This window comes from Mytilus edulis, chromosome 7 (genome assembly GCF_963676685.1).
Source record: "Mytilus edulis chromosome 7, xbMytEdul2.2, whole genome shotgun sequence".
Taxonomy (NCBI): domain Eukaryota; kingdom Metazoa; phylum Mollusca; class Bivalvia; order Mytilida; family Mytilidae; genus Mytilus; species Mytilus edulis.
The window spans coordinates 38,518,188-38,531,181 of record NC_092350.1 but is presented as its reverse complement, the minus strand read 5'-3'; the positions used below and the strand labels follow the sequence as shown (position 1 = coordinate 38,531,181).

At 32.8% G+C, this 12,994-nt stretch overlaps 1 protein-coding gene and 1 long non-coding RNA gene across 3 annotated transcripts in view; one reads left to right on the top strand and one right to left on the bottom strand.

Moving 5' to 3' along the window:
• LOC139481408 (uncharacterized) overlaps positions 1-3,128 on the bottom strand; it is a 40,321-nt gene extending 37,193 nt beyond the window's left edge. The window contains exon 1 of the long non-coding RNA XR_011654614.1: positions 2,947-3,128. This is a non-coding gene — a long non-coding RNA (uncharacterized lncRNA). The remainder of the gene's footprint in view (positions 1-2,946) is intronic.
• A 2,313-nt stretch (positions 3,129-5,441) lies between these two features.
• Positions 5,442-12,978, top strand: LOC139482666 (retinol dehydrogenase 11-like). 2 transcript variants are annotated; one of them, XM_071266675.1, is made up of 7 exons: positions 5,442-5,607; positions 8,324-8,464; positions 9,278-9,469; positions 9,833-9,994; positions 10,613-10,735; positions 11,567-11,771; positions 12,183-12,978. In XM_071266675.1, exons 1-7 carry the CDS (start codon positions 5,535-5,537, stop codon positions 12,274-12,276), a joined length of 990 nt encoding a protein of 329 aa, XP_071122776.1. In that variant the 5' UTR covers positions 5,442-5,534; the 3' UTR covers positions 12,277-12,978. The 2 variants fall into 2 exon arrangements, with proteins under 2 accessions (XP_071122776.1, XP_071122777.1); XM_071266676.1 differs by lacking the exon at positions 5,442-5,607 and adding an exon at positions 5,806-5,842 and having other exon boundaries at positions 12,183-12,550.
• Positions 12,979-12,994: the final 16 nt, after the last annotated feature.

Here is a 12,994-nt window from a genome sequence, read left to right as displayed (position 1 = left end):
AATTTAAAAAGGTCTTGTGGTGCAGTTTTGATGAAATATGAAAGATGATATGGCTTTGTGTATGTTCTGTACCCGTCAAATTCTGATTAGGGAAATATTACTTAGTGTTCTACAGTCGTCGGTAAATATTTCATAATTGAAAACCGCACCTTCTGAAAGACGTTTGTATACAAAAATAAGGAAATGGGATATGATTGCCAACGGGACAATTATCTACTTAAGCTCAAATGAAGTGGATGAAACTAATGACATGCAACCGTAATACCTTCAACAATGAGAAAAACTCATACCGTATAATCGGCTAAAAATGGCCCGCTTGATGATTATACATTGTTGTTTCTTAAAAACATATGAATGAACACATTCTTATCGTCGATTTAAATTACTTTTTAATCATAAAAGAAGGTACAATATCACAAAAAAATTGTGAAAACCCCATCAGATATTTGACAAACTCTAAGTCTTCGCCTTTTTGTACGAACTCAAAATTCAAGCATCACACATTTTTCTTTAACTTTCTATACGAAAGTTGCTGCCCTCATAAATATTAGCACCAGCTGTTATCGACCGCTAACCTTAAACTAGTAAGTTTGTCGTATTGGTAATTGTGTTTTCATTGTTGTTTCGTTCCTGTCTGGTGGACGAATACCTGAAATCTCCGTGATAAACACCAAACATATAAATATAATTAATGGCTGTGACGTTACGCGCGATGTTCGTACATGTAAGCGTAACATAACGTCGCGAATATTACGTAACGTTCAAACCAAAACTTCGACTGAAACGTTGGTTTTAAGCATGTGCGACATTCTTGTAAGACTCCGCAAAATCGACGGTGCGTTTTAACTACTTATCGAAAATTGATGTACTTTAGATTTTTGAAAAATTAAGAAAAATAACATTTTAAAAAATCATAAAATTCTACCATTATAAGAGCTCTGATAAGCAAACAATTGACGTAAATTTTAGTTGAGTTCGTTTTTACGTCAAAAAATGGCGGTGTGACAACCTTGTAAGCCTTTGAAAATCGCTCATAAATAACCATATATCATTTTTCAGGATATTTGTCTTTAAATTCATAAAATTAAGCAAATTAACATTGATGAAGTAAATACAAATACTAACCTTTTTTCCATATTAGATAAATGTTTTTGATTCTCAAATCTGGAATACCAATTTTTTTTCCCGTGGGACAGATTTGCCCTTGTTGTATGGAACACTTTATTTTTTCTATGACGTCATCATAACGTCATAAAAAATGCATAAAAAACTGAAGGAACCTTTTTGTTAAATAATGGAAAAACCGTTTTTCAAAATATTAAATACTTTAGACGAAAATCACAGTTTAGTGGTTACAATAAATGAAATATGTTACGCGGGACAGCCTAAAAATAGCCGTTTTTAAAACTGAAGCTTGTCGCATGCAGCATAAAACATTGTTTCACAACTATTTTTTCTTTTTTATTTAAAAAAACATTTTTTTTTCAAATGCGTACAATAGCAATGAATATGGTATCACAAAATTAAATATTTTGGACTTGCATCTTGCCAACTACACCGATTTTCCAATGAGGTACGAACATCACGCGTAACGTCTGACATATATTACGTATATCGGGTAATTCAAACACTTGTTTCTTCGCATAGAAACAACTCTTCGTTAATCTGAGCATGGAACGAATACTTTATATTACGAACTATAAATGTGTTTTACTAACCATCTATGGATCCGTAGGGGGTCAGTAGCGAACCATATAACTTATATTATCGGAAAAATACTCTTAGGACGTTTGATGTAGCTAACCGTATAACGAATTTATCGGACGCTGGACTTTGTAAAACCATTATTTGACTTTTTAGTAGACAACAGAGTTAATCCACGCACAAGACGTTGTCTATCTTTCAATTTTCATATTATCGCTTTTAAAGGACATCAGAATAAACCCACGCTTAGAACTTTGTAGTTGCTTACAATTTATGGCCATATTTATGGCCATAATGTTCAGGATATTTCAAAGTTAATTTTTAAAAAACTTAGGGTGTTGAATTTGCATCCCTGATATGAACATTTTATTACGTAAAAATGTGTAAAAAAAATGTCGTCCTGTCAATAAATCTATTTATAGGACATTCGGCGAGTATACATCTTATGAACATTTATTTGAACAATGATTGATAATCAAAGTAAATTTCTGCTTAAGACGTAAAGGTGTATACCTTCTATTAGTAAGTAGAAATTGAAATATATTAAATCAAGCTCAGGAATGTTTCAAACGTATTTATTTTGACTATTCTGTATGATTAATGATCTTTTTTTTTTTATAAATAGATCAGCACGCAGGTCGTTTTTGTACATACTATAAGGTATATTAGGTAAATACTATAAGATTTTTCAGATATATTTACCATGGACGTTTTTAAAAGTTACTTTTACACTGAATTATATTGGGATTCACAATTATTCTTATGATTATGTACTCGTGAATGCAAACGAATACAGATAACATTGGCAGTTTCTCTTTTTACCGGAATAAAGAATGCACATACGAATTAGGTACGATTTAGTTACCTAATAAAGATTATATAATGACCATAACAATTATACTAATATTTATTATAATAATAAGAGCATTTGATGAAGATTTAAAGAATTAAACGCAGTTAATATTTGGGTTTTTTTCTTTGAATTTTCATATTACATAACATCTTTTTCGATTCATGCAAGTTACTTTAAATATGTTAAAAGTTTTTGTTATGATCTGTCAATCTTAGAAAACTAATTTAAAGCGAGATAACCATGACACATTTCAAATATATAATACAGACACAGTTATCTTTCCTTAGCGTCCTCTCCGTGGACTAACGTTCTCAGCGATGACGTTCCCAGCGATGACTACGCTGTTGACCCCTTATCCAATTATGATTATCAGCTGTCTATCTATTTACCATGTTTATGTTAAACTGGTCCGTAATTCCATCGTAGTGTATCGATAAGTGAACACAACAGGGATCCAGTTTATTAAACGTCTGTAAACCGAGGTATATAATATACAAGGTTCCTGAGTCAGTAGGTTGGTCCCCTCCGTAAAACATTCAGTATATACAGAATATACAAGTATTGTCAAGAATTTCAATAACGGCCGGGAAACAGACTACTGAGTCAGTAACCGTAACTATCACCGTGCTTTGTGCGCATGCGCAAGAAACACCAACAACAAGGATAAAACAGGGTACATAGTTCCGTAATTTCGTATATTTTTCTTATCTTCATACTAAAGAGCTCCAAAAGAAGGCGTGCTTAGGTGCACTGGGCGGGTCTAAAAACCGACTCTCGGTGGTTAACGTCTCTCGATGGTTAACTTTAAGTGCCTACCTTGATTATACAACTGATGCATTTATCGATATTCAGCAGAGAATTTTTTGGACAGTTTTCTCGTAACTAACTCAGGAAAAACTTGAGATTAAAGAATAAAGCGGTCAATGCCTTAGTTAACGATATATCATACGACTGTTATTGGAAAATAAGACTTAGGAACAACTTGCAAAATTTAAGATTCGTCTTTTCAATAATCATAATAACATGAGTTACAGGACAATGAGCGAATCTCTATCTATACCGCCGTTTCAAATAACTATTAAAAAAATGCATAAAAACAGACGGGCATTGAAATTTCTCTTTTTGTATTCCTATCATAACAACTTTAACCCGTTATCAATTGACTCTGGGTCTGTTTTGTTTTTATATCGACCAATTTTTTGTTTTCTTAATGTTCAGTGGCAAAGATTGCACATGCATATTCAGGACGAGAACAAATTAACAAAAAATACAATAGGTAGGTCATTATTAGAGTTCGTCCGGTCTGAAGATCGGGGAAATTCGGACTTCCACTGGAACAATTTGAGTAAATTGGATGGGCAGATAAATTTTACCTTGCACCAACCAACATACGAACAACTCACTCAAAGAGACTTTAAAAAGTGTTTATAACGTGCAGAAAGCGTGACACTCTCTTCAAGAGGCATCGGATTACACGTTCCCATTCTTTTAGAACGTGGCTGCGTGCTTGTATGTATCCCGCACAACAAACTAGACTTCCAACTTTGTCAAGGGTTTTACTACCGGTGGGGAAAAAAACAAATTGACCATATTTATAATCCACAGACACCTTGAAGGTAACTGGTTTTTTTTTTATGAATATCCAAATGGTTATTGTCTGTGAAACGGTTTTTCACAATTGTTAAACACAAATTGTAAATCGAATTGTACCTCGGATTTGATATTCGCTGCTGAACTAGCAAAGACCCTACAAAGATGAGAAGGGCGTTTGCGTGGCTTTAATATGTGCCTCAAAATGTGTCGTTGGTTGATCTAAAGGGACTATTAGTTAGGCTGTATGGGATCTACAAGTACGCAGCCACGTTCGCAGAGGGCTTAAAAGTTGGCATAAAATCGCTCAATTTTTTTTCATGTTATTTTAGCATTTTCGACAATTATGACCCAATTTAAAAATCGTTCATCCGTCCCCCAATCAACCAATCAATTTCGGTGACTGCATGCAGAACGTATACAGTGGTAATAAATTCAGACTTTATCATATATACTTGCTCGATTTTGTCTGTTAGTGAATTCATCAAATGAGAAAATGATCTGACACACCAACACAATCGAGATGCGTAAACGCCAAATGTAAAGGCAGATGGTATGTTAAATCGCAAGAATGGGAAGACGACAACAATGTTATTTACTTCAGTTGGATTATCTTCGCTGTAGGTTTATGTATCATATATACACCTTGAGGGGGTTAGCCCCGAGTGGTTGCATCTTTTTTTACACGAATATATTATTGTCAATGCAGAATGATAGTTTTCAATTATATAGGTTTGTGGGGGAAGGGGGATGTGTCGGCGATTTGACAATATGTTATCGAAAGCATGATATTTGCAGTTTCATTTACCGATTTGGTTTAAAAAAATCGAATGTGTTGCACAGGATATTATCGGCTATATACAGTAATTTACTATCGGTATTATGTGTAGCACGAATTGCGATAGTTGAAGAGCGGAGTGACAAACAAATGCGTCGGGTTGTCTTTTGAAGATTTCACTTTTGTATATTGTTAGAGTTTACCAACTATATTAAAAACAATATCTTTTTAAATTTTGTTGTGACCATAATGTCTGCAGTACTGTAGACTTTGCGATATAGCAAGTACCAGACACATGTATATATACACACAGACAATGAGGTAACAAATATGTCAGAAGTGACCTTCGCTTATCTCCAACAAAACCAGTTTCTATTCCTAGCTTGACCTAGCTTATTTAATGAGCTTAAATGGTATATTATATGCAGTTATGTTCTCTCTTAATATTTTGTCCTTTTTATAATAAATAGGATGATACTGCCGACGTTGTGATTTTTCCAAAATTTAAACTGTGACATTTTGAGACGGTCCCTAAGTAGAACGTAAAGTGAAGGTAGAATTATACAAAAGGAAACAATCCATGGTAGATGTGACGATTATTCAATAATCATGGAAAACATAGAAACAATTCAGGAATGTGTATTTGATCATAAAATTGCCTTGATTGCTATCTCTATTATAAGTAAGTATGGTTTATTCAGTATTTTGTTTTGATTTCGATTCTATTAGATATCGTTTTAGTTCTAATTCTTGAACTTTCTGTCACGTGCAACTACTTGTATTTTGACTCGTTGATAACTCGTTTTTATCAACTATTAAATTATGGCTATATTATAGTACATCCACCAAAGTCATCTATCGAATACAGAAAGGCATCTAGACTTATAAAATTTACATGGATGTGAAGTTAGCAGCCGGTTCGTCATTCGTTATTCAATATCCAACCGGCTGCTAGCAGTCGGTTGGATATTCAAATTTATTTGAAAATCATTAAAAAATATAATATTTGATAACATAATTATGATGAAAATGAGGGTTCAACCCCTGGTCTTTCAAAATCCATAAAATTCAATTAAATCTATGTATCTGTATCTACCTATTAACTAAATGTCTGCATTATATTAGAAAGATTGAGAGATCAGGGGGCTCTCATTTTTGCCCTGTGCCCTTTGTTCTAAAATTTTGACAATTTTTAGCCAGGCCTGAGGGGGGTCTCACCCTCATTTAACATGTCAGGTAGATGTTCACTATATATTTCTTTTTTTGGGCTTTCCATAAAAATTCTATTTATATTCCAAAATCTCTCAAGCTTGATCGGTTTTACTTTTTGTTTGAAGAAATATCACATATAAAAGTCTACATCTTTTAAGTTCTTTTATTGACAAAAATCTATGTTACATAAAGACAAATATGCCAGTTAGAAAAGGGTTTATATTCGAGAACAACGAGAATTTACGTCAGAAGAGGTGAAGAAACGATTTCCTACGTATCTTGTCAGTCCTCTTGAGTATGAAAATCATGCTTTAAGTATTTCTTTTTTATATGATTTTTAAACAAAATTTTGAAGCCGGTTGGATATTGAATATCGAATATCGAATAACGAACCTACTGCTAACCTCACATACATCAAATTTACATGCATTTTTTGCCTTTAATTTTCTTCTTTTTTTTTAGGTGGTCATTAATTATCATCCTGGGCCGCGTTCAATATCGAAGCTGCTACGTAGTGCTACGTAGAGTTTGACTAATGAACGTGTAGCTATAGACTAGCTGCTACATAGATATTGATAGCAGCTACGTAGCCGCTACGATATTGAACTCAACTCTGGTCATATATAGAGGTAAAACATCGAGCTGTGATGAACGCAAAGGCAGCAACCATTTGATTTTCTGGGGGGATGGAGGCTTTGGATTTTTTCCCATGCAAACTTTGTTTTTTTTAGCGACAAGTCGAAATTTTTTTCTTTCAATTTTAGCATTACATATAGTGGCAGCTGAGGGTGAAACAAACATTTTTTTTTCAGGGTCAAAAACAAATTATTTTTTTCTCCAAAAACTTGAAAAAAAATCCATAGCCCCCCCCCCCCCCCTTTCCCCCGTTAATCAAATGGTTTATGCCTAATTGGGTTGATCAAGGTATCAACCTAAAATGAACAGATTACAAAAAAGTGCATAACAAAGCATCTCGTCTTATCACCAAGACAGGGAAAGAGCCTATTGTGTCGATACTTGCCGATTTGTATTCTCATTGGCTCTCTGTCTAATACTGACCACAATACAAAATACTTATTTATGTGTACTTTACATGTACTTTTAGTGACATCGGCCTTACTTACATTCTGAAGTTAGTCAACATACACGTGCCACACCGATATATTTGTTCAAACTCAAGACAAATACTTTCAAAAGTTCGGACGAAGACGTACGGTGAATTTAGAAGAAAAAAATCAATATGATTGGGAAGCGGCATTTCTTTGGAACGATCTCACGAACAATTTGAGACATTATATTATTTGAGTGATTATAATCTCAGCTTGAACCACATTTTTATCGCATTGCCTTTTTAATAACAATTTAGAAGATCAAATTAGACAAGAAATCAAATAAATACCAAGATCAACAGCGTGGGATTGCAGAGATTTTCACTCTTTCAATCATGTCATTAAGTCAAACTCGAAGGGACATTCATATTGTTGTCCAGCCGTCATGGAATTTTAGGAATTTTGGTCAGAAGCTTGTTAATAATCAAAATATACTAGATCTATCTGAATTTTTTAAATAATTATTTTCATTGTTCCATATTTGACTGATAACCATTAACTGGTCATTTTGACACAACTTGCATTTTAAACATGATCAACAATGCATGGGGAACAATTAATATATATTCACATTTCACCCCATATTAAAAAAGACATCTATATTTATATTCGTTCAAGAAGCAAACACACATTGATACTTTGCTGGGCAGGTTCTAAATATAAATTATATCTTACTGTTTTACTGTGCGTATTGTTGTGTTTGATTTTTCTTCACTGGCTAGAGGTATAGGGCAGGATTGAGATCTAACAAAATATGTTTAACCCCGCCGCATTTTTGCAATTGTCCCAAGCCAGGAGCCTCTGGCCTTTGTTAGTCTTGCATGATTTTTAATTTTAGTTTCTTGTGTATATTTCGGAGTTTAGTATGACGTCCATTATGACTGAACTACCATACATTTTGTTTAGGGGCCAGCTGAAGCACGCATCCGGGTGCGGGAGTTTCTCGCTGCATTAAAGACCCATTGGTGGCTTTCGGCTGTTGTCTGCTCTTTGGTCGGTTTGGTGTCTCTTTGACATATTCCTCATTTCCCAATTTTATTCTTCGTTTTTCCTTTATAATTTTTTTTAAATTCACAGTCGTAGCTTTATGGGGGATTAGGAAATATATAAAAGGAACAATGTATAATGGAAAAAGACGTATTGATGGTAAAACTGCAATAATCACTGGTGGCAATACTGGCATTGGTAAAGAAACGGCAATAGATCTGGCAAAACGAGGTAAAATGAACAGTAGTAAAAACATGGCATAGAAAGAATTAAAATCAATGATATTTGCCATGGGTGGGTGATTCGTTTTCCATTTTGAACTATTACATATATTCTGTACACCAGTAATGGTAGAAGGTGCTTTAGGGAAGTTCGTATTTCTTGTTTCCATGCACATCACCTGTTTTGATGATTTCTAAAACATACAGAATTGATTTGAACCCGGTACGAACACGTGGAACACTAAAAAAAAGAAAACTACTATTAAATACATGTAACGGCGAAAACAAAGTTCTTAGTTAATCACACCAACATATTTTGAAATTAACCTTAAGCTCTTTAGAAGACGCCGCTTCATAAGAATGAAACAGAGAACATACCATAAATCATGTCTTATATACGGTTGGATTTTTTTTTCAAGTGAATATGAGTTGGATGTATTTATTTTTTATATAAATGTATAATATACTATAAACCAGTCTGATTGCATTGTAATTGTATACTAGTATTTAAATTGTATGTACCTATGCTAATCAATGTTCTTTTTCCTTATACGTGTATTCACTTTTATGACTCTTACGGACCTTTAATTAGTAATAAAATATGTTCTTGTTCTACATCAATACAATCTTATTTCTTTGTTTGTTTGTAACAGTTGTTAAAACATTCAAAGAAGGAAGTAAATTAACTCAAGAATAATCTTCAAGACTACTGTGCCATTTCCAAATTCTGTCATCATACCTAGTGTTTTTATTTCGTGTAAATCTACACACAACCAACCTCACGAAAATAAGTGTTCTATATATTATATAATTTACATTACAGGTGCAAAAGTCATTATTGCTTGTCGTGACATGACCAGAGCAAACGCTGCAGCAGACGATATAAAGCGTATAAGCGGAAGTAAAGAAATATATGTAAGACATCTAGATCTGGCTTCCTTGAAATCTGTCAGAACTTTTGCTGAGAATATTAAAAGAACGGAGAAAAGAATAGACATCCTATTAAATAATGCTGGTAAGTCGAATTGTTTTTTACAAGAAAAATACGAAAATATATGAAACAAATATGTTTAAGCATGTCTGTTATACGTGAAGTTAGTTAAATTTAAATTTTTTTAGATACTTTTATTTTGAATTGACAATTATTATGTATACTTTTACATATCTATACCAAGACGAAAACAACATCATTGTGGAGGCAATTTTTATTTTTACATAGCTGGTATTTACAAATTCCAAAAAAGTTATTTATGCAAGAATCAGAAAGGAAAACTTAAAAAAAATAAGAACCCTTTCTCCAAAAGGTATAATTAAAATTCATTTTACGAAGCCAGTACCTTTTTTCCTGTCAAAATAAAAATACTTTAATTATCAATAGGAGTTATGGCGTGTCCATATGGGAAGACAGTGGATGGGTTCGAGATGCAGTTTGGCGTAAACCATCTAGGACATTTTCTGCTTACAAATCTTTTACTTGATTTGATAAAGAAGTCAGCTCCAAGTCGAATCATTAACGTATCATCGTTTGCCCATGTCTTCAGTGAGTATTAAAGTATTATACATACAAATATGAGATTAGTCATTTAACAAATCAGTCTCTTGGTGTTTTTTTTAATAAATAAAAATATTAAATATAACACAAGAAAAGTAATGATTTGAAATTCATTTTTCAGACATTAAAATTGAGAATGGTAATTGGGAATTGTAGTGTTGTGTAACTGAGTTGAAGTTTTAATGAAGATTTCCTAATGTTTTCTGTTATTCATTTTTTGTCAAAATCTACACCTTTTCTATTGTATAACTTAAAGGATTTTTATTCCTATCGTTTAATCATTTATTATTTTAAGAGGTTTTCCATTTCCCGTAATGTACTGGATATAAAATGAATTGGTTTGTTAACTGTCCGTCGTAATTCAGAAACTGTCTTGTAATTCACGAATTGAAATAGAGTCTGCATTGATTGGTGGTCCTTCACTTGTGTATTCTTAAAGTTTTAGTATCTAATTTTATTATCCCACTACCCTCTTTTTGCCACTTTATTCTGTATTTTATCCCATTATTCCATATTCTGTAAACCCCAGACCCCATTGAAACATGGAACCATCTTATCACACAACATGTCTACAGCATATTATTTTCATGAAAATTATATTTACAGCTGGTCCACTTGATTTTGATGACATTGCAAAAAGGGAGAAAAGCTACAGTGAAAGCAGAGCTTATTCACAGAGCAAACTTTGTAATATATTATTTACAAAACAATTGGCATCTCGATTAACTGGTAAGATAAAGAAGATCTTTCTTTCTCGTCAAATTGAATACTTTAACCTATTTTAAAAACAACAGTATATAAAAAAAAAGGAAAATAACAAAAACATCGAGGAAAATTTCAAAACGGAAAGACCATATTCAAATGGCAAAATTAAAACCTAAAACGGATGGACAACGACTGCCACATTCCTGACTTGGTACAGGCATTTTCTTATAAAGAAAATAGTGAATTGAACCTGGTTTTATAGCTAGCTAAACCTCTCACTTTAAAATTGACACCATTGTGTGAACAAAAGAAGCAGACATACTAGGTAAAATGTTTAAAATAGGGTGCAGCCGTCAGCATTGGGTTATCAAACCATCATCATCATTGTAATTAAGCTTACTGTCAAACTTCTTTTGAAGTACATTGTATTTTTTTTTATGTGTTTAAAGCTATGCTAATGCAGTATATTTTCACGAGAAGATGAATTGTATAATATTGCACTCACGTCTTCCAGCCTACCAATAGAAATAAGAACATGAAGAAGATGAAGTATGAGTGCCTATGAGACAACCCTCCACAAGAGACCAAAATCATTAATGACACAGAAATTAAAAACTATAGGTCACCGTACTAAGTTCAGTCCATATGCATTGTATCTGACACAAATCTGCACATTTAGTAGAGTTGATAACTATACCTTAGATATAATTTACCATGGCAATTCTTGTGCTTATGTTTAGCCCATATAACAAACAGAAACCCCATATGTCAGTGTAGTGTTTAAGATAAGTGCATATGTCAGACACTTACCTCCATAGGCAAGTGTAGGGTTTAAGTTAAGTTCATTTCTTGTAGGAACTGGTGTTACAACTTACTCCTTACATCCTGGTTCAATCAACACAGAGCTTGCCAGACATATGAGAGTCAAGGTCAAATTTATTATGGAGGCCTTGTATTTTATGATCACTTTCTTCATCAAAACTCCGTATGAGGGAGCACAAACTAACATTTATTGTGCTGTTGAAGAGTCTTTGGATAACGAAACAGGAAAATATTACAGGTAAAACATTCGGCTTTTAAAATGAATATATAACTAAATGCATGACTTTGTATACAATTTCTTTTCCTGTTTACATTTTTCGATCTCCTTTTATATAATCTCTACACTTATGAAGCAGTTATAATCAGCTAAAAATTAAATTAAACAAAAACCCACCCATTTTGATTCTCATGGGTGTTCTCACTACTTGAGATATACAAGTGGCAAAGATATACTTATTATTGGAAAAAGTTTCTTTTCACTCGCAATAATAATAGAATTATCAATGGGCTGAAATAAAACAGACTATATCATCCAAAAACATATTCAAATATAATTCAATCTGGAAAAATAATGTTATAATATTTTTAATAGCCAATAATTTATTGCTAAGCAAGCGATATTTACATAACATTTTGTTTATTGTTTTAGTGATTGTGCTGAAACCACACCTACAAAAACTGCTTTAGACGACGGCGCTGCTAAGAAATTATGGGAACTGTCTGAAAAACTGGTCGAACTTTAACCATCGGGAAAAAAGACCTCGAAATATTGAACATGTAGCACGTTATCTAGAAAGTTTAAGATGCAAGTGTTGCACAGTCTTTAGTTCCCTTTATTGGCTTCTCTGTGTTATGTCCGAAATGTGATCCATACTAAGAACGGATGGACGAGCAACATATAAATTAAATAAAACTAGTAAAAGGTTTGACTGCAATAAATCTTACAGTTAAAACATTTGAAAATTTATAAACATTTTTGCTGTATAAATTTTTCAACTAAACAGTTCAATCATTTGAGTCCCAGATGTCTCTTATAATATTGACGAAAAACACTGTGTATATGGAAACATGTGATCGTTTATTAATTTCCTACAACTTGACCATTAAGTCCATAACATAAAGACAAATGCTTATCAACAAAATAATATCAAACGAATAGTTGTGTTACCTCGTGAAAATGCAAATTTACGATGAAACTTCAGCCAAGCGCTTTTTTTTTTTTAAAACTTTAAAAAAAAGGGAGGGTTTAACAGAAAATGACATAATTCAGATAATGGACAACGCCTCCGGATCTTTCCTCATATGGCATTAATTTATTATTTCCTATCTAAATTAAAAATGTATACTCTTCAACAAAATGTATTAAAATATCCGGTTTCTTTGGAAATTAACGATTATCAACCCTTAAGATTTAATTGTTCTTGACACATAAAGTTATTTTGATTTCGTGTCTCGTGTTCT